The sequence below is a fragment of the Rattus rattus genome, chromosome 1, assembly GCF_011064425.1.
Source record: "Rattus rattus isolate New Zealand chromosome 1, Rrattus_CSIRO_v1, whole genome shotgun sequence".
Classification (NCBI taxonomy): Eukaryota; Metazoa; Chordata; class Mammalia; order Rodentia; family Muridae; genus Rattus; species Rattus rattus.
Genome location: NC_046154.1, coordinates 49,638,370 through 49,660,894, shown reverse-complemented (window position 1 = coordinate 49,660,894; position 22,525 = coordinate 49,638,370). Strand labels below are relative to the sequence as shown.

At 41.0% G+C, this 22,525-nt stretch overlaps 2 protein-coding genes across 2 annotated transcripts in view; both read left to right on the top strand.

Annotated features, from left to right (window-relative positions):
- The window catches only part of Fyb2 (FYN binding protein 2), a 121,362-nt gene that overhangs the window by 41,251 nt on the left and 57,586 nt on the right, over nucleotides 1–22,525 (top strand). The window contains exon 5 of the mRNA XM_032891730.1: nucleotides 974–1,007. Within this exon, the coding sequence (XP_032747621.1) occupies nucleotides 974–1,007 (34 nt within the window). The remainder of the gene's footprint in view (nucleotides 1–973; nucleotides 1,008–22,525) is intronic.
- On the top strand, nucleotides 14,051–14,149 carry LOC116899453 (metallothionein-2-like). The gene has a single exon (XM_032901235.1). The coding sequence runs from the start codon at nucleotides 14,051–14,053 to the stop codon at nucleotides 14,147–14,149; it is 99 nt and encodes a 32-aa protein (XP_032757126.1).

Sequence of the window (22,525 nt, the reverse complement as noted above, 5' to 3'; positions counted from 1 at the left end):
GTTACGGATGGCTTTAGCTACACTTAGTGCCTCTCATAATGAAACCAGCATCAGAATCACCTAAGTTTAAAAAAAAAAAAAAAAAAAAAACAACTCAATTCTAGAGCTTCTCATTCTGAGGGAGACTGAACACATTCCTTTTGAGCAGGTAGTGGCATGCTGGTACGTGCATATCGAGAACATGCACTACAGGCCACCATCAGTTTTACCTTTTTAAGAAAAGTCCACTCGCAGAGACAGAGCTCTCCTAAGTGTGTGCTGGTCATGTGGCAGTTCCTCACCGGAGAAGACTAAGTGACTGTGATTCCCCCTCTGGCCCCACCCCCACCCCCGAGCACGCACCTTGTTGTTGTTTTTCCAGACAGGACTTCTCTGTGTAGCTCAGGCAGTCTCTGAACTCAGATGCCTTCTTCCTGCATGCTGGGATTAAAGGTTTCTGCCTCCATGCCTGGCCGTGGTCTTTATAAATGTTGAAGAGCTCAGGTTTCAGACTATTGTCACAAAAGGGAAGATGACTGTCTAGAACCAGACGCTAAGTCTCCTGTAATAAAAACAGGCGTTTTGGATCTCAGCTCCGCACCAGCAGCTGCTTCAGGTTGAGCATGGTGGTCAGTGAGCCTCCTTTTCTGTCCTGCGAGGTGGGAACTGTGGTACCTCTGATAATGTGAAATTCTTGTGAGAAATTGTTCTGACCATACTTGGCACACTGCACATGCTTAGTGTATCTGAGTGTCCTTCAGAACATATGGCGAGTGGTTCTCTTTGCCAGTCCGTGTGATAAAAATGAGCAATAATTAAGAGATTGAACCCTGGGTTCCTACCCCTATGGAGGTCAAAGTGCCCATAAATAGTATATAGGTATGTGCTTCTGTTTAGCGATAGGCAGTCCTTAGGGTAACCAGGGTGGAAGCATCATTCGCTTTAACCAGACTGCTACCAACACCTTCTTTTCCTCTGCCTCTTGCTTTTGCAGTGACTACGAAGGAGAGCCCCCTGCCTCCGGACAGGTGAGTACCTGTTCCTCTCCTGTGGGAGAGAACAGCCCACTGGGTCGGGGGAGGGGAGGACTCATTGGCCTTCTCAAGCACAGGCAAGTTGCTCAAAACCAGTATGCATATCCCCCAGAAAGGCTGCAGGGAAAAGAAAAACAGACTTACCAAGCAAACAGGAATTTCTCGTTTCAAATAAATAAAGATGCATTTAACTTCTGTGCTGATGTTAAGTTGGAAACGTCATCCTCTGAGGTACTTGATACTTCTTCATTGTGCAAGTGGATTTAGTAAATTAAAACGTTGGCCTTCTTAGGTATAAATCAAATAAGAGGCTAAAGAGTGCTTTGGACAGCTCTGATATTAGGCGTTGGAAATGGGATAAAAAATGTTCTATTTTTGGTGCCCCCTCCTGAGAATTTCACTACGGAGAGGTCAGGTCATTAATTCACTCAGCCAAATAATATCTCTTGAGCCCTCTGAAGGGACCTGGCCTGAGCGGCCTAGTTTTCGTGTGTTTGCTTAGGAGCTGCAAAGTTGCTTCCACAGCCCTCATTGTAAGGCCTCAGACGCCCAGCTTCAGAAATGTTCTACTCTCCGGGGCCATGATTCCTGTCTTGATGTGGCTAAACCATTTTGACTAAGCCTCACTTCCCTCCTAGAGATGTTCTTGGCAAGGACAGACAGTCTTCGGAGGGGAAGTGTGCAAAAAAAAACACAAGCCATCAGCTGATCACAGTGCTCAAGCATGCAGTCTGAAATAGAGGACGCATATGAGCCAGAGACTGCACCAACGAGAGAACAGTACATTTTCCTCAGTGGGGACCAGGAAATCTTTAGAGAAGTACTCCTCCATTGCAGCATTAGTAACCCTTAGTAAAAGCAGAGTTTTAGTATGGCAAGTCCTTGGGGACAGCCATTATGGCCTCTAGACTAACTCCTGTGTTTGCAGACCATTAGTGATGCTGGCTGGAGTTGCTCAATGTCTGCAGCTCTGGAAGCTGGCTGACGGAGAACTGCTTCTAGGACTGGGTACTTAGACTTAGCACTGACCATCATCATAAGACAGAAATGTTCCCTTCTTGGTGGCAGCAGACAAGCAGGACAGTGGCGTGAACACTCACATTTCCCAGCCTTTACCAGGTCTCTTTCACTAAGGATAAAAAATTGCTAAAAACACTTCATCGGCCAAGTCCAGAGTCAGTCTGGAGGAACACTGAAGACTCACATGCCAAAGGAAAGGGCTGAGGGAAGGGTGGTAATAGAGATGTTGGTCCAATCAACCCATCAGTGCCGAGTTGAGTGTTGAGGATGAATGTTTGCTCCATATAACATAGTGAAGAAATGCTACAAGAGGAGACTGCATGTGTGACATAAACACTCTTGTTTGTGGAACAATAGAGTTGTGTGAAATCAGAATATAGACAGTATAAAATGTCTACACGGGACTGTAGAGCAGACAGGAGCATTGTGAAGCATCTTGTACACTCAAGGATTGTGGAGGTGGCCCTGTTCAACCATGATCTGCCTGGGTTGTGCTAGACATAATTCATATGCTCAGGAAATCCCTAGTTGAATGTCCATTTGAGAGTTGTGTATCAGATAGGCCAGTGCAGCTACATGCTATGTACAACTATGTGAAAGAGACAATAATGTAGATGGCTGTAGCTGTGGTTGACACTGGCCACTCTGTGATCACAGGCCCAGAGTGACAGTTGAAGTGGCAGTGAACTGCTGCAGCACTCAGAGTCGGCCTTGTCTCATGACTGCCATTCTGGAAACATCTCAGGATGCATGGAACTATACTGGGTACATTGTACTAAATGAAGATTTCTCTAGCATTTTAACCACAGCAGCAGCAACTCATTCCACACTGAGAGCTGTGAGGGGCCCGTTGGGAGACTGTTTCCTGTGTGGCACTCTCTTCTTATAGGATGTGTGAAGGCAGTTTTGACAATTCTTCCTTCTCACACTGGCTTTAGAATACACCTCCATCTGAACTGGGGTTTTGTTATATGTGAATTATGATATAGGCACATACGATAAGAAAGAGATAAAACAGGCCACATGACTCAGGTGGCTTCATGGAAGAGGAACTAATTTGAGGAATAACCTACACAATAAGCAGGAGGTCGGTAGGTAGGTCTACATTTCATTTTTTTGATTATACCATAAGATAGATAACAGAGCGTTCCTCCTGGGACTAACCATGTCCAGACATATTGATGGGTGGATGTTGTGGTTTGCCCTGGAGTTATCTGTATGTTGATGCTAATTCCACTGCCCCAAGGACAGCTGCCCAGTCACGTACTCAGGACTCAGGTGACTTCAACAGAACCTTCTCCCCATTGAATATATAAAATACAGGTGAGGGGCAGGTACAGGATAGAAGGAGGCCTGTCATTGGAGGAGAAGGAAGGATGGGTGGGAGAGAAGTTTGAAGGAAGAGGAGGAGACTGGAACAGAAAGGAGAAAGAGACAGGAGGGAGAGAGGGGCAGAGAAGCTGTGGCAGGACAAGATGGCGGGTGATGTTAAGATTCTGCTCTGTGTATTACAGGTTGTTATTAATGTTCTTAAGGGATGGATGGTACTGGGCTTTGTATGTTTAGGTGAACAATTATATCTTACCAATTGGGTCAAAGGTTATTGTGTTGTGTGTTCTTTTATGTGATGGGTTGAGTGTAGCAAAGTGTGCGGCAGCAGGAGACACTGGGCCGCCGTGGAGTTGGGATGTGTTTCCGCCAAGATAACTAGCAGATACCTGGGGCACTGCAGTGTGACCTAGCGGGGATAAAAGACAACCCTACTTTTTTTATTTTTAATATTTTTACAACAATAGGTGGATGGCTTGATGAACAGTCAAGATAGAAATATAATGAGATATGATAGCACATGCTTGGAATCCAAACACTAAGAAGGCTGAGGCAGGAGAATAGACACACGTTCAGGGACAGCCAAGGCTACATAGTGAGACCCTGTCTCAAAAAAAAAAAAAAAGAAGAAAAACCCAACCCCCACCCCCTCCCAAAAAAAAACCCAAGATGGCAAACAATGTGTTGAACATAGGCAGCAATAAAGAGAAATAAACAGACCAAACCATCCTGATACAGAAAAAATAATTGATATGTTTAGTGTAAAATACAATCAGCCATCTGGGTTCTGATCTATAAATTCAAATAAGCCGTAGGTGAAAAAAATTGGAAAAAAAATTCTGCCTGCTGAGCATCTAAAGCCATTCTTGTCCTCGTTCTCTGAGCATATGGCGTAACAGTTATTTGCACAGCACTGAAGCCACACTAGACATGCTAATAAGAGAGAGGTGAGGTAAGTGTGTGGGAGGGGAGTATAGGTTCTGTGTACACACTAAGCATTTTATAAAGCACCGTGGGCATCCACAGCCTTTCTTGTTTGCATGGATACTAGAAGCAATTCCCTATAGATACTAGGGGGCAGGCAACTGTATATTAAATACCATGATAAGAAGTTTGGACTTTGTCTTGTCAATGACAAGTCAGATGTAGTTTGAACACATAACTGTCATAATGCCCAAAAGCCTTAGATACAATTTCCATGGAAACTGGTGCTTGCTAGAGAAGAATATCTCCCTTGTTCAAGCGCTAACCTTCAATACAGATATTAGATTTAGGCATAAATTTATGGTAATGGGAAAAATACCTTGAAATTTCCTGATATAGCCAGGCATGGAATTAATGAGATCCGGGTTTTGAATCCCAGCACTACCACTTAGTATTTGGAATACTGAACATGCTTTAACCTCTGCAAACCTGCTTCCGTTCTTGTCTAATGGTTAAATGAGATAAGGGTTGTAAAGTGTTTATTACAGTGTCTGAGACAGTAGCTTACTTGGCTATTACATAACAGACCCAAAGATAAGAACAATGCATGAACCCTATTTTCTAAACATCTATCACTGGAGAACTCAGTAGCTAGAATACTCAGTACCTGTTTTTCTTTGTTAAACCCTATTTTAATTCACCTAAAATGTATTTCTCCAGCATGTTTGGTATACTGAGCATGCTTTAAGTCTTTCAAATTACTCTGGTGTAAAATTGGCCTCCATTCTCCAATTCAACCATTTATACCATCTAAACTTGATTCTTATGTATAATAGACAGGAGCTTTAATCCCCCTTCTCAGGACAGTGCTTAAAGCAGAGAATTGCAGTTTCTCAAAGTAAAAACACTTCTTGCTTTCAATCGTTATTGATGAAGTTATTGTATTTTTGCTGCATTAGAGGACATGGAAAACACACTGTAATTATTTTGCTAAGAACCCAATGCCATCAAAGGCAGCCATCTTCCCTGTGTTAAACCTGAGACACAATGCTGTATAACACAAGTGCTTCCGGAGTCAGAGCAGTATATGGTCAAGTCCCTCCTCCACAGTTAAGAAAAGCACCAGTGTGCCAGAGCTTTGTCATTCACAACCGCAAATAGACCTGTGATAGTAGTCCATTCATTGTGTTATGGAGACCAGTGTGTAAATACAAGCAGGATATAGATGATGCCCAGTGAGCCTTAGCTACTCCTCCCACACTTGAACTCACCATCCTTGTTGCTTCTGAAACATCAATATCCCGTTAGCGCCCAACAGTGATAGAGGTCTTTAGAAGATGCTCCTTTCCATCACTCTTTCGTGCAGACCAGGCTGGCTGGCATCCCTCTTGGATCAGCAGTTAGAGCTTGTGTGAACAAAGAAGGCTGGTCCCTGGGTAACAGTTAGCTTTAGGTTGCCGGCAGGATTTAGCAGGGTTGGTTGATGTTTTATTCATGAGCTACAAATATGGCTTTCTCCCATTAAAAAGTGGCAGAGGGTAATCTTGATTCAGGGAATGTCTGAGTTAGATGAGAGGGAATAGAGAGAGTATTTACTTCAGAAGTAGGAAAAAATGCCCACGTATGGGGCCTCAGAAGAGCCTGCAAGTGTGTTCGTAGAAGTCTACCACTTGACTCTTGTGTGTTTGTGTGTGTGTGTGTGTGTGTGTGTTTTGAAGAAAGTCCTACTATCCAGTCTCAGCTAGCCTTGAATGTATAGTCACTTTGCCTCTACCTTGCAAAAGAACTTTAAAAAATAATTAAGGTTTATTTTTATTATATTTAATCTGTATATGGATGCTTCTGTGCATGCATATGTGCATGTGTACAGGGATCCTCTGAAGCCAGAGGTGTGAGATCACCTTGGAGCTGGCTGTAAGCTGTTGACGCAGCTGCTGGAAACTGGTCTCAGACCTCCGGAAGAGCAGCCTGTGCTCTTAACCACTGAACCGCTAAGGGGACTTTTTTTTTATGTCTCTGATTCACAAAAGTTTTAAAACACCAGTATCAACTTATTTCAAGTCATGTGGCTGGTCTCTTTCATACTTAGTGTTTTGAAACAGACTTTGTATTTGTGCTTTTTGTATACTTACCTCATGTGAAACACAAAGCCTTCTAGGGCTGGATGGCTATTTGACTGTATCTAGGGCATTCCACACTAGGAGCAGGGAGTGGTTGGTGCCATGGAAGTGGGGGAGGGTAACTTTCTTAGGGTCAGGTGGTAAAAAATAATGATAATAGCAGTGCTGAGAACAGCCAAAGTCACTCACAGCCCTTCTCTGAAACAGCCACAGAGAAAGCTTTTAGGGAGTATTAGCATAAAACTGGGAATTGAGAGAACCAAAAGAAGTTTAGAATGAATGGCGGAGAAAGGCCTAGCGATGATGACATCTGGCTTAACATCTGAGTGAGAACCCATTCTACTCATAGAAAGGTCTAGGAAAGAGCATGCCCAGAAAGGGAGTATTCTCGAAGATTCAGAGTCTCAGAGGATTCGCACCCTCCACTTGTTAGAAGAACCAGACAGGAGGCAGTCATGGCTATAGCCCGCTAAGCAAGAGGGAAGGAGAGTCTCACCAGTTGGGGATAAGTTTGGAGTTTGTCCTAAACGTACTAGAAAGCCATGGGAGAATTTCAAGCTAAGGAGGGGTGTGAGCTGGCATTTGTTTTGTAAAGTTCACTATTAATGTTGAATAAGTAATATATTTAGAGAGGAAATGGGAAGATAGCCTAAGAAGTCACTAAATCAACAAAAGTAGCAACATTCACAGACTAATTCAAGAGGGTCTCTTCTGTATCCTAGCATTCCTATACTAGGTAGTAGCTATCCCTTTTCAGAGCTAAGAACACTGAGTCCCAGAGAGGTTAAATTAACCAGACCAGGACGAGGGCGGATGAGATTAGTGAAATTACTTGGCTTATGCTGGGGCTGTGTGGGGGGAACCCACAGCAATTGCTGGCTGAGGCATGGGGACAGAAAAGGGGAGTGGCATCTAGGATGGCTTCCTGCTCTTTTCTACTTCCCTCCTCGTGGCTGATAACACAGATGAGGACTTGGCACGCAGCCCAAGCTCAGCACAAGGCAAGAAAGTTTCTTCCGGAAGCTGCTTGGGCTCTTTCTACTTTGTAGCAAGAGGAGCACAAAGCCAATCTGCCTTTATCAGTGTGACTGACGTAGCTCTCAAGGCCACTTTTTAATTACTTAGTTTCTTCCCTGAGAAGTTGTGCTGCCGGAAATCAAGATAAATGAAGAGCAAAGGAAGCTTCTCTTGTTCTGTCCTGAGGGATGGGGGTTCGGAGCACCCGGAAACCCCAGTCTTCTCAATTAGAGTGCTTGGGGGGTAGGAAGAGCGAGTGTGGAGAGGACTTTTTTTTTTGAAATCTGTCTCCTAAGGAGTTTTAGATCCAGAACATTCTAAAGCTTCTGTTTAAGTTACTTCAAAAATGTCCCATCTGTTAAAATTGGACTTAGGGGACATTCCACACTCACGGTGTACCCTTCTCTTCACAAGGGCAGTGGTTTTGGGAGACATGGATGTCCTAGAAGGCTTCTCTTATGCCACATTTTCAGAAGTCTTTCTTTGAAACAAATCACTCCCAGTTTCTATTGTTATTTTCTAGTCACAAAGCCTTGAGTCTCATTTTCAAGCTCCCAGCCACAGTCTCCCTGGAAAAGAAGTGGTTTTCAGTGGCTCCTAGATATCTGGCCCGCAGAGTCAGGTCAAACAGTTTATAACAATGTATCTGGATCAGGAGGACCTGGTCTGTCCTGGTCAGCTTGGCTCTGGAACTTGGGGACAAAGGTTCCCTGTGGCTCTTCTTCACAACAGAGGAAGCTTAAGAAGCCTAAGAGGAGGTCCGCTCCAAAAATTTCTCTTTAGGGTTTCATTTAGGAGCCAACCAGGGCAGAACTAAGATGCAAAAGGGTTTGGAACCAGGCAGTCTTCACCCATTGTGAGTGGCATTCAGATGCTAAGTTAGAAAATTCCAGAACTGAGGAAAACAGACAGTTTGCAGGTTGCAGCCCATTTTTGTCTATTCTTTAAGGTTGACTAGAAGCAAATTTTTAAATATGGCCACATTCCTGGCACTTCTTACATTTCCCATTGCTGTTAGACACGTGTAAGATAGCATTTAGTCTTGTTTCACAGAGGAGATATCGGGGGTGGTGATGTTCCCTGACTTTCTCTCAAGTGGGAGATATACAGACCGCCCCAGTCCACGATAAACTCAGGACTCAATAAGGATCTCACCTGCACTGTACTGTCTCAGACTTACAGCAGGAAGGGCTGTGGAGGAATATACTGTACTACAAACCGTGAGTAAAAGAATCATTTTCAGCTGTTTCCCAGCCATTATCATGCAGGGATGGGTGAAGAATAATCACTGGATGGCCAGTGGAACGTCAGATAAACTGAATGAAAGGACGATGGTCAAGTGAACAATAAACCCTCCACTAACTTTTAGGCAAATGACGATAGGCTTCATTTCTTTATCTTGCACTGATTTGCAAATCTGGTGCCATATTCTTCTGTTGTTCAAGCTTAGTGAATGGGCCAAACTGAGCTCTTCACGTTTGCGTGGGAGCCGTGTGACAAGGGGCTCACATGAAGCCTTTCCTCTTCCTCTCAGGCTAGAGCCCAGCACCAGCTGAATTGCCAAGGCCTTGTCCTGATTCTTTTAGCTTTCAGGAAATACATGTTCCTCTCCTCCCCTCTTTTTTTTTTTTTTTAATGAACTCACTGGTCTGTGGATAAAATATGCCGTGAAATTAGTCATCAAACATTTGTCATCCGTTTTGAACTTAGAATAAAAACTTCAAAAATACGAAACTTTTTACCAGAGTCCAGGAGTCCTTTTGTCCTGTCCATTGTCTCTCCAGGCTTCTCTCGTAAGCGCCCCTTTCTCGTGATTGCTGCCTTTCATCCTATTGCAGCCTATTGGCCATTCATGCAGGGTTGCTACAGCTCTGCAGAAATATTAGCCGCCTCCTGTGTGTGGAAGAGTCTTCTCCCATGCCATCTCTAGTTAGCTCCTACTCGTCATACACGATTTGCTTATATTATGTAATTCAGTAATAACAAACCAAAGTATGTTCGAGCCATTGTTTATACTCTGCCTTCATACCGGATATTTTTTCAGTTGGAAGAAAGACAAGTAAGCCAGTAATGGCATGGACCATAGGCGGTGTCAAATTTGTCAACTTACCCGCCTTTAGCTCAGCTTCCTCATCCAAGGTACAGTTCACAGATGGAAAGGAGTCGGGCTGTTCCTAACGATTGATTCTTGTTTCTTATTTGACTCCTGTACTGCTCAGATCATGAGGCTCCTGAGTGCAGGCTCCTTGTGATACTCATCCCCATGTTCTAGAACAGTGAATGTATGAGAAACACCCTCATAGTCTAGATCAGAGAATGTATGAAGAAAGGAGTCAAGCCGGGAAACACAATGATGCAACATTATATTCCCCCCTGGGAATGTCTCAAATGATGCAATACACCTCTGAGCATTGACACAGTACCCAAAACTTTCAGGCTTTAGAGCACTTCTGATTTTCAATTACCATATTTGGATGCCCAACTGATAAAATGTATGCAAACATTCAAAACATGTGAGAAACACCGAAATCTGAAACAGTTTGTTTCCATGATTTTCTGATAAGATATCCTGGGTTTCTGTTGCTTTCAACACCAGAAGGTGATACAGTTGTCAACTGGCACCCAGTGTGACACAAGGTTTGTTGATCTTAGAGCCTGTGCTAACGGTGTTCTGCTCAGAAAGTCTCTTTTTGTGCCAGTTTAAGGATATTCCCCACTTTCTCTTCTATCAGGTGCAGTGCATCTGGTTTTCTGTTGAGATCCTTGAGAAATTTGAGTTGAATTCTATGCATAATGATAAACGTGGATCTATTTGCATTCTTCTATATGTAAACATCCAGCTCGACCAGCATCATTTATTGAAGATTCTGTCTTTTTTCCCTGTGTATATTTCTGGCTTCTTTATTAAAACCTAGGTTCCTATGTATGTGTGTGTGTGTTTGTGTCTGGGTCTTCAATTCCATTGATCAACCTGTCTGGTTTTGTGCGAATAGCATGCTGTTTTTATTCCTATAGCACTGTAGTATAACTAGAAATTAGGGATCCTGATACCTCTAGAAATTCTTTTATTGGTCAGGATTGTTTCAGCTATCCCTGGGTTCTACTGAAAGTAGGCCTTTTAAGATCTGTGAGGAATTCCGTTGGAATTTTGATGGGGATAGCATTGAATCTGTAGATTGTTTTTGGTAGGATGGACATTTTTACTGTTACCCCTACTGATTCACAATCATGGGAGATCCTTCATATTCCAATATTTTCTTCAATATCCTGAAGTTTTTAATCAAACAATTCTTTTCTTTGTAGTTAGAGTTATCCCAAGGTATTTTATAATAGTTGAGGCTATTGTAAAATATGGTAGTTTTTGATTTCTTTCTCAGTCTGTCATTTGTATATAGGAGAGCTATTGAATTTTATGATTTTATGTCTGGCTAATTTGCTGAACGTGTTTATCAGCTGTAGGAGTTTCCCAGTGGAAATTTTCAGGGTCACTTATATTTGCTACCATATCATCTGCAAATAAAAACAACCTGACTTCTTTTGTTCCAAGTTGTATCCCCTTGATCTCCTTTAGGTGTCTTATTATTCAAGCTAAGGCTTCAAGTAATGGATTGAGTAGGAATAAAGAGAGTATATAACCTTGTTACTAATTTAAGTGGAATTGTTCTGAGTTTCTCTCTATTTAAGTTGATGTTGACTATGCACTTGCTATAAACTGTCCTTATTATGTTGAGGTTTATCTGTTGTATTCCTAATCTCTCCAGGATGTTTATCATGAAAGAGGGTTGAATTTTGTCAAAGGTCTTTCTGCAGCTAATGAGAATATCACGTGGCTTTTGCCTTTCCTTTGGTTGATATGGTAGATTATATATTTATGTTTTTGTACGTTGAACTATCCCGCATCCCTGGAAGGAAGCCTACTTGATCATGGTGGATGATCATTTTTGATGTGTTCTTGGATTCAGTCTGCAAGAATTTTGTTGAGAATTTTTGCATCTATATTCATAAGGGAAATTGGTCTGTAATTATCTTTCCTTTTATAATTTATGAGGTTTGGGCATCAGGGTAACTGGCCTCATAAGATGACCTAGACAGTGTTCCTTCTGCTTCTATTTTGTGTAACAATTTGAGGGGTATTAGCACTGATTCTTCTTTAAAAGTCTGGTAAAATTCTGCACTAAAAATATCTAGCCTTGAGCTCCTTTTTGGAGGATGAGATAGAGGGAGTCTAGAAGACTTTTAATGACTGGTTCTACTTCACTAAGGGTTACATCTGTTTAAATTACTTATCTGAACTTGATTTAACTTTGGTAGGTTGTATTTATCAGTAAAAGTATCCATTTCTATTAGATTTTCCAATGTGGTTGAATACAGTGTTAAAGTATGTCCTTGTGTTCTCTGGATTGCCTTACTGTCTATAGTTATCCCCCATTTTTCCTTTCTAAATTTGTTAATTTACAGCTTCTTGTTCTGCCTTTTAGTTCATTTACCTAGGAGTTTGTCAATCATATTGGGTTTTCCCCCAAGAACCAAATATTTGTTTCATTGATTCTTTGAATTGATTTTTTTTTTTTGAGACTTGCTTTCTCTCTGAGTATGTGGTCCTTTGGAGAAAGTTCCAGTAAATGCTGAGAAACTATATTCTTTTACATTTAAAGTGAAATGTTCAGTAAATCTCCATTATGCCCATTCGGTTTATAACTTCAGCTCCAGCATTTCTCTGTTTTTGTTTAATGACCTGTCTATTGTTTAGAGTTGGGTATTGAGGTCTCCCACCATCAGTGTGTGAGAGTCAATTTGTGATTTAAACTTTAGTAATGTTTCTTTATGAACTTGGATGGCCTTGTATGTGGTGTATAGGTATTAATATTTGCCATGTCCTCTTGCATATTTTGTTGTTGTTGTTGTTAAGTTTTCTTCCCTATCTCTTCTGATTAGTTTTGGTATAAAGTCTACTTGTCAGCTGTTAAAATGGCTACACCTTTTACCCTGAAGTGATGTCTATCCTTAAAGTTAAGATGTGTTTCTTGAATGTAGCAGGAGTATTGATCTTTCCTTTGTATCTATACTGTTAGACTATATGTTCTTCTTGGGAAATAGAGACCATTGATGTTAAAAGTTATCAATGAGTAACATCTTTTTAAAATTTATGTTATTTAGTATTGGTGGTAGTGGTATGAATGGGTATGTGTCCCCTCTTTTGATTTGCTGGTTTGTGATCATTTATTTGCTGTGTTTTCTTGGTGTGTTAACCTCTTTTGTTTGAAGTATTCCTTCTAGCACCTTCTTTAGGGCTGTATTTGTAGATAGATATTGCTTAAATTTGTTTCGTCATGGAATGTTTTATTTTCTCCATCTATGGTGATCGAAAGTTTTGCTGGGTGTAGTAGTCTGGGCTGGCATCATTTGTCTCTTAGAGTCTGTAGAACATCTGCTCAGGCCCTTCTGGATTTTAGTGTCATTAAGAAGTCAGGAGTTATTCTATTAGATCTCCCTTATCTGTTAGTTGGCCTTTTTCTTTTAAGCTTATAATATTCTTTGTTCTGTAATTTTAGTGTTTGGATTATTTTGTGCTGATGGAGACTTTCTGTTCTGGTCCTGTCTATTGGTGTTCTGTATGCTTCTTTACCATGATAGGCATCTCCTTCTCAGGTTAGGGACATTTTCTTCTATGATTTTTGCTGAAAATGTTTTTTGTGCCTTTGGCCTGTGTTCTCTCTCTCTCTCTCTCTCTCTCTCTCTCTCTCTCTCTCTCTCTCTCTCTCTCTCTCATTATTCTTAGATTTGATCTTTTCATAGTGTCCCAGATTTCCTGGATAGTCCACACCAGAATCTTTTTATTTTTAATTTTCTTCACCCAAAGTATCCGTTTTTTTTTTTTGTTTTTGTTTTGTTTTGTTTTTTCTTCAGTGTCTGAAATTCTCTTTTCTAACCCTTGTATTCTGTTGGTAAGAATTGCCTTTGAGGCTGCTGCTAAAATTTTCTTTTTCAGATTTCCCTCAGTTTGTTCCTTCCACTTTTTGTTTGTATTTTCATATATTTCTTTAAAGGATTCAGTCCCCTTTTAAGGACCCCTATCATATTCATAAAGACTGTTTAAAGGCCTTTTCCTTATGTTGTTGTATTGTAATTCTCAGGGCCTTCTGTGGTAGGGTTGGTGGGCTCTAGTGGAGGCATATTGTGCTGGCTGTTATTGAGTTACTACTCTGGTGTCTAGGCATCTGGGTTAGACATTATTGTAATTTTAGGTACTGATATTGGGTCTCATGTTTGTTGAGTAGGTTTTTTTCCCTGCCTTGGTTTCTGTTGCCCTTTCTGGTTCTTAGGAGAGTGTGATGGCTGTGATCACTGGTAGGAAATTCTTCTGGTATCATGCTAGAAGTGGCTATTGTGAGTTCCAGGTCAAATGTATTTCTAGGTATTGAAAACACTTAGGAATGGGAATGGACTGGGAGTGGGTGCTGTGAGAGTCCACAGGAGGGAAGAAAGCAGGGTATTGCACCAAGGTCTGTTTAGTCCATGGTAATGGGGGCAGAGGATGAGTAGAGTCCATAACAGGTAGTCTGCTGTAGAACATTAGAACTCTAACAATGATCTCTTATCAATCTCCAACTGCCACCCCCACTCACCATGGACCCCAACTGCTCCTGTGCCTCAGATGGGTCCTGTTCCTGTGCTGGCTCCTGCAAATGCAAACAATGCAGTTGCACCTCCTGCAAGAAAACCTGATGCTCCTGCTGCCCTGTGGGCTGTGCAAAGTGCTCCCAGGGCTGCATCTGCAAAGGGGCTTCCGACAAGTGCAGCTGAAGTGTGAGGTGTCCCCATAACTGTGTAAATAGAATATGTAGGAAGGAAGCCTTTTTTGTAGAACCCTGGCCTGTTCTCCATACCTTTTTCTATAAATAGTGTAACCAATAATAAAATAAATAAATAAATGTTGACTTGAAAAAATAAAAGAACTCTAGATAACACTCAGGGATTCCCCTTTGACAAAGTGAAGGGAAAGTGAAGATAAAAAGTTCACCTACCTGCTTCACTGGGCTACTTGTCTCAGTCTGACTTGGAAGGTGGGTTCCCCAGGGAATGCCATTGGAGTTGGGGGTTAGGGCGAAAAGATGGTGGGGAGAAAGGTTAGAGGAGAAGACCTGTGTGATTCACTGTAGACCAGGAGCAGAGAGGGAGATGAGGCTACAGCAGGTGGTGAGCTCCAGAGCTGGCTATGAGACTTGGGAGATTAGATTTGGAGGAGAGGAGAAAGAGGTGAAGATCTTTGGTTAGCCTCCCTGCTTCCCAGGTTAGAGTGATCTGCCAATAATTTCTTCATCATTTTTATTTCCTTTTCTGAGATCTCTGTTCAGATCCATAGCCCATTTTTGAATGCGTCATTGTCTTTTACTCTTTTTTTATTTCCATATATATTCTGCATATTAACCCTCTATCAGATCTATAGCTGGCAGAAATCCTCTCCTACTCTGTGGGCTCCTTTTTCTCTCAGTTGATTGCTTCTTTAGTCACACAGAAGTTTACAGTGTTTATGACATCCCATTTGGCAGTTGTTGGCCTTTAACTGTTGGGCAATGCCATTCTGTCCAGAAAGTCCTTTCTCGTGTCTCCATACAGCAGGGCATTGCCCTTGTTTTCTGCCAGCATTGGCAGTGTTTCGGTTTCATGTCCAGGTCTTTGATCCATTTTGAGTTAGTTTGTGTGCAAAGATAGACATTGGCCTGATTTCATTTTTCTGTGTGTGGCCATCCAGTCATCCCAGCACTAGTTGTCAAAGATGTTGACAGTGTATATTTTTGGCATCGTTATCAAGTATCAGATAGATGTAGTTATGTGTCCTCTGCATGTGTGGGTCTTCTGTTTTGCTCCATTTGTCTGTATGTCTGTCTTGTGTCAGTACCACAGTTTTTATTTCTATAGTTCTACAATCTACCTTGAGATCTGGGATGGTAATCCCTCCGGCATTGTTCTTCTTGGCTCATGATTGTTCTGTCTTTCAAGAGTTTTTGGTGCTTCCAAATAAATTTAAAGATAGGGTGTTTTTTTTTCCTCTATTTCTTTAAAGAATGAGATGGGAATTTAGATTGGGAAATCATGAGTCACTGAATAAGTAGTTTTTGATATTTTCACAATACTAATTCTACCAATCCATGAGCATGGGAATGAAAGCCTTTGATGGCTCCCACTGCAGCATGAGCTACTCAATCACTTCACCTAGCGCATGCTTCATGTGAGTGGGTGTCAGAGTTGTGACCAACAGTTCAGATCCTGGAGTCAAATGCTTGGCTCCTGTACTCTGCTATACCACTTACTCTCTGGGAAGTTCAATTATATCTTAATTTCCTCATCTGCATATGGAAAGAATTATAGTGTTTACTTCATAGGGATAAATAATTTGACACATAATTAATACAGTGCTTAGCATACAGTAGTGATCAGTAATCATTAATTAGCTAGTATTTACCTGTCCTCGTGAATATAATAAAAAATTTGATAACCTACTATCAGAGTCAGGCACATTAATTTTGAAATTTAGAACAGAGGAGGTGGTATATTTTATAAGCGTATCTAGCACTTTAATGGCATTTACTTGGTCCTTATAGATTTGAGTGTTTTGTGAAGAGAATTAGATTACAGATACAGGTGTCTAGGATTGAGTGATACTGTATTTATTGTTTCCCAAGTCAGAATGCTAAGTTATATATGTGAATGCATGTTTGCGTGCATATATAAACATGTAAAATATATGTAAAGAAACATATACACAGAATGTGTGTGTGCTTGCTGTAAGAATGGTCTATTAGGAGAGCTAGTAGTGGTAGCAGACATTGAAGCCCGTGTGGTAGGAGTGGAGAGCCATGTAAGAGCAGGTGGCCTTGTATCTTCCTATAATTTATGTGCTATAATTTATGTTTGCTGGTAAATACCATAGAGAACAAGATACTTGTCATTCTGAAGATAGACGCAGGCAAATGTACTCTGTATTTTGAGAGCACAAGAAACATTTAGTTCCCTGATGAATTTTCATTTACTTACTTATGTATTTGTTCCTTTTTTTCCCTTTAAGCCACCTTGTCTTTGGCCTGGTTCACCTGGTTCTTACAGTGCTTCTGCTGAAGCCTCTACCTTGTTGGTGTAGCACTTGAATCTCTTTTTTTCTCATCTTTATTAACTTGGGTATTTCTTATTTACATTTCGATTGTTATTCCCTTCCCCTCCCCATCCTACCCCCATTACCGCCCTCCCCCTCAACAATCCCATTCACTGGGGGTTCAGTCTTGGCAGGACTAAGGGCTTCCCCTTCCACTGGTGCTCTTACTAGGCTATTCATTGTAGCACTTGAATCTTAAAACTATTTTGTTATTTTGTCTTTTTTCTTTTTTTCCAGAGCTGAGGACTGAACCCAGGGCCTTGCGCTTGCTAGGCAAGCGCTCTACCACTGAGCTAAATCCCCAACCCCTTAAAACTATTTTGTAACAACTAACAAAATATCATTGTGCAGAAAAGAACAAGAAGGTTTTTAATTATAGTGTATGGAAATTTTGAAAAAACAAGCAAACATTGTAAATTAGATTACTTCTAACAATTCAACTGAATGGAAACAATTCTCCAAAGCCAGTTGGAGACAACAGTATGTTACAAAAGGGCCAAATGTGATTAGTATGTTTCTAATTCCGTGGCATTACTGATTTAGGCCAATTTATTTGTATTAACAAAATTAAGACTCCCTAATCTCTTTTTAATATCAAATACACATATCTTGCTCTGAATAGAATTAAAAGAATTTTTCTTAGGATTATGCACAATCTACATTTATGTCTGCTAGAAAAGACTTAGAATGAAAAATATCAAAGTATAAATAATATTTTTTATTCAACTTGTTTCCTTTACCTACTATTTTTAAATTTTTATATACAATAAAATTTCTTATTTAAGTGACAATAGAAGAGCATGTGGGCTCAGTGGTGGGAGGAGGTGGACTCTGTGAATATTACAATAAACACATATTTTATGTCACCTCAGCATCATCAGAAACAGGAAAGGGGGCTGGAGAGATGTTTCAGTGCTTAGGGTACTTGCTCTCCTGCAGAGGACCCAGGTTTAGTTTCTAGAAACCACGTAGTGTCCCACACCCTCTCTCTAACTCCAGTCCAGGGAAATGAATCTTCTCTTCTGATCTCTACCAGGTATATGTGTGGTGCATATACACACACACACAGGCAAACACTGATACACATACATTAAAATCAATCTGAATATCTCTTTTTAAATAAGAGTTTATTTAAACAACAAGATGCTTGACTTGCAGGGAAAACTAAGATTATTTTGTTCAAGAGTAATTTGTTGCTTCTTAAAGACAGATTGCCCTACATGTTACAGTTATGTACTAAACAGTTACAAAGTTGCCCTTGGTTTTACAATGATCAATGGAAAACATTAAAATTCTCCAATCAAACAAGATACAAAAGGATTTTGTGTTGTTGAGTTCTTTTGTTAAAACAATGAGAGCAAAGTAACTAACTGGAATAAAAAGACAAGAGTTGAATGACCGTGTCAATAGTGGAGAAGGGGGATTTTTTTTTTTTCACAGAACCAGTACTGTCCCCAGACTGTCTCCATCTGATGTCAACCAAACAGAACAATGGCCCTTTAGTTTAAAAAAGGAAAAGAGAAAAAGAGCAATATGCCTGTGCAATACACCAGTCGCTTATGTACCATAAAGAAATGGGGACAGGAAAATGAAGGAAGAGAGAAAGCAATACTGTAGTTGTCGGGATATGGTGGGTCTGACTTGTAGCTTTCTAATTGAGAATGTGTTCTTGGTCTATAACAAACTTCTGAAGTAAAGTAGCAGGCTCCCTTTCAGTAGACCTCTCCCGTCTGCTGCTGGAACGCATCAATCGCACCTTCATCCTCCATTTCCAACTGTGCAGGTGTGTCTGTTTCGTTGATTGGCTGCCAGTCAAACCGGAAACTGCTCTGCCTCATTGACAGACCCTGTTGCTCACAAAAGGCTTTCATTGGTTTACTAAGTTGTGTATGTCTCTTAAACTGCACCGCAGAACCATCTCGTCCCACCACCTTCGAATTAATATGACTGTTGTTCTCAGTCCTGACTCCTCCTGTGGGTTTCTTGTCAGCCTTAGCAAGTGCGGGAGTTGCCTCAGCTGCCACTTCACAAAAGAGGCACCAAGTCCGCACGGAAGGAGCCCAGGAGCAGCATCGGGAGCAGCGGAAGGAGGCGGCAGTGGCAGATGAGGCAGAGGGCGCATACACATGTCCTGAATATCTTTTAAAGTTTATAAAAGGATAATAGGCCTTGGGTCAAACTCCCTATTTAATCAAGGCCTCAACCAAGGACAGCTGATAACACCTTTATCTCCTCTGACGCCGCTTCCCCTCTGTAATCATTTGTTGTTTGGTGGTTGTCACATTTAACCATTATCTTATGTGGAAAAGGAAACAGTTGTCATGGCTTGTAAAGAGAAAACTCCCTTTGACCATAGAACTCTGTGACTCTGGTGTAATTACACTTTTCAATTCTTCTTAGCCTGATTAGATGTCGAGGTTTTATTTTGTGTGTGTGTGTGTGTGTGTGTGTGTGTGTGTGTGTGTGTGTGTGCTCATATATGTGAGTTTAAGTGTGCAGTGCATGTAGAGGTCTAAGAACAACTTGTGAGACTCATTGCTTTTCTTTCACTGTGAATTTTGGGACTCAAACTTGGGTCATCAAGCTTCCATAGCAAGCTGCTTTACACACCAGGACATCTCCCTGGTGGCCCTAAATGTCACTATTAAACTTAGGAGAGGATTTCTTAGGGTTAACTGCTTTGGACTGGTGGCCTTGCCCAAAGCATTTGCTTGTGGGAATTGGCCAAGTTTGGAACCTCACGTAAATGTGAAGTCAAGTACTCTCTGGGATTGCTTCCTGCCCATAGACTGTCACGAGGGGCACTAGCTCCTCCGTGGCCCCCATTCTCCCTTATCTTTAAAGCCCATGTCCTGTTAGAACTGAAAGTGGGTGCAAAGCTCCATCCTGGTAAATATAAGAGGGCACGTGTGGGGCTTGATACTAAAGTTTCAACTTTTTCAGTTCTTTAGATCTTCTGGAACTTCCTTTCAGTCCATTTTTTAACCTGCCAAATTATATGTGTGGCTCCAGAAAAGTCAAGAAATCAGACCAGGTAGCAAGAGATGAATAATGGTGACCCTCAAGAAATAGTAACTATTATTGTGATTAGTAAGTTTACTGTTTGAGCACATAGTCTGTTGACTAAGCCATGGGAACCCCTTCTATGGAGAGTACAGCTGGGTATGGGGGCTGACAGACTTCTCTAAAAAACACAGGGATTGTACCAGGACCCCAGATTAATGGTCCCAAAGTAGATGGGCCAAAGGAACCAACAACAAGATGTCCCTTAGCCATGCATTAGCCAGAGATCTTCCCTGCTCAAAGCTTCATTTTGAAGATAAGATTCCAGGGGTACAAACAAAATTCAGAAAGTTCTAGTTTCTAAAACCATCTTTAGCATTCACAGTGCAGGTAAAGAAGAAAAGATGGTCGTGATGAAGGCTTTATTAAGAAACATTAAAGCTTTATGATGCTGAATTTGAATTATGAGAGGTTCCCCGTAGGAAAGTATGAAATTTAATGTTATATCTGTAATAAAGGATCTTTATAAGATACCTTATAACATCCTTCAAAATAAAATAATGTGACCAATGTAATATTACTAGTATGATTTTTTTTTGTGGCACCATTATGCAGAGGAAAAATGTTTCATTCCATATCCCCGCCATATCTGTAAAGTAGATTCTTTATTGGTATTTTACACAGTGGAAAATGGAGGCTCAAACTGTCCATCCAGTGCTTTCAAACTGGCATTTGAAGAGAGCTGGAGTTCCGGTTCCTTCTGTCTGCAGCCATGCTGCTGGCCTGGCTGGCATTCTATCTCCGCATGGTTCTAGCATTCTGCACACATTTTTCATAAATGTGGAGATAAGTAAATTGAACCGTATAGCTCTTATTTACCCATGCTCTCCATATTGATCCACACTGTTTAAAATCCAGATGGATCTTAGATCTAGCGCCAATGTCTTGGAAAAAGCAGCACATTCTTAGACAGCAAGAAAGGGAGTTTAATCACCACCGACACTATCTCTTTCCTAATGATGGGCGTGCAAAACGATCCTTGTAAACTTGTCTGAAAGATGTTGCTGCTTCCCACCCCTCCTCATCATCATCCTCCTCTTCTGCCCCTTCCTCCCCTCCTCCTCTTTTCTTCTTTCCTCCTTTTCTTTCTCTTCCTCTTCCTCTTCTTAGAAAAATGGTTAAAATACTTTATAATCATCTAAAATCAGATACTTACTCATTTTTGACAAAGCTTATGCAAGTAATTGATTGTATATCCTCTTTCAATTTCTCCAAAAACTGTTTCTCATTAATAAGGCTAATTTCCCTGCTCTGATGAGATCATTAAATCATCAGGCGTGAGATACTACAACACAGTCTCTAATTTAGCAACGTTTCTCTCAATAATCTTCTGCAGGGGTGAAAATATGAAAGAAAAAGTTCCTAAAGGATTAGAATTCTTAAGTTTTCTTTTTCAGAAAAATGGAACTAGTCTTGTATTTAAAAAAAAAAAAACTGTAGAGAATATGCAGATAAAGACCAGAAAAAAGGAGATGGCTCAGAGGTTAAGAGCGTTTTGCTGCTCTTCTAGAGGATTCAAGTTCTGCTCACAGCACACACGTCAGTCAGCTGACAAGTGCCTGCAAGTCCAGCTCCAGGGCATCTGGTACTGTCTTCTAGCCTCCACAGGTAGCCTTATGTAGATGTATACACGTGCGCACGCACACACACACACACGCACACACACACAAGCATGTGCTTTATTGCACACATGCAGCTTTAAATAAAATTCCTTAATGTAATCTTTAAAAACATAATGAATGAGGGAAAATGAGTGGATAGAATGTGCTTATATTCCATGGAGGAAACAAAGGGAGATAAATGTCCACCTTTTCATTTCCTGTGACGTAAGTGAACAAACCCAGAGATGGGAAAAGTAAGTAAGAGCCCTAACATGAGAGGCCCTCCTGTGTGTGGAGGTGGAAGGATTGCATGGTGTGATCTCCCCTAGGTCTCCCACACGGGATGTGCGTGCCTCCTTTGGCCCCAGCACAGATGTACTTCTCACCTCTAGAGCCAACACCTATTATGGATTCAGGGGTGTGTCCAGGCAGACCTTTTCTATATTAGAACTACAAGTTCATTTGCTTGTTAAAATAGAACTTTAAGTTTTTGTATAAAAAGCAGGTTTCTCTACCTTCCAAGGCTTGTTGTTGAGGAAAGTGGTTTTCTAAGCAGACTTAGGCAAGTCTAGTCTGTGGCGTTAGACTGCTGTGCCGTAGCCTATCAAACGAACATCACATTTGTTCACGTGTTCCTCACTGGGCGGCTAGGCTGCTTGAAAATGTCACACATGTGGTTGATCCAAGTGAGTTTTCCAAAGCCATTTATTTACCAAAGAATAGATTTGCAAAATAATACCAATTAGACAGCTTCAGCTTTCAAGACCTGGACACACTGTCTCCCACATTGGCTGTGCCAAGTCTCTCCCAAACCATATAAAGATTCACTACTTCTCAATTTTCCCACTGAATGTGATGTCATCCTCAAGCTGAGATTCACGAGGATCTGATGGGTAAAGTAAATGGTTCTCCTTTCCATTTTCCTTTTTACTGCGACTTTAAAGAATTTAAATTCAATTTTGTGAGGGCTTCAACCTGATTTTTCTGTGGTCACTATAACGATAGCTTTCCAGGTGCTATCCCTTTTCTATTGATGAAGAGCTTTCCATGGGCTATCTCTTTTCTATTGATGAAGAGCTTTCCATGGGCTATCCCTTTTCTATTGATGAAGAGCTTTCCATGGGCTATCTCTTTTTCTATTGATGAAGTTTCTGACAGAATTATTACAGATATTAACACTTTTTTGCACTTTGTCATTAACTGCAGTATTTGTTGGAGATCAATCTAGTTAATAAAATTTAACCCCACGAAATGCTTTTTCGCGTTTATTGACATCTGGTATTTTTT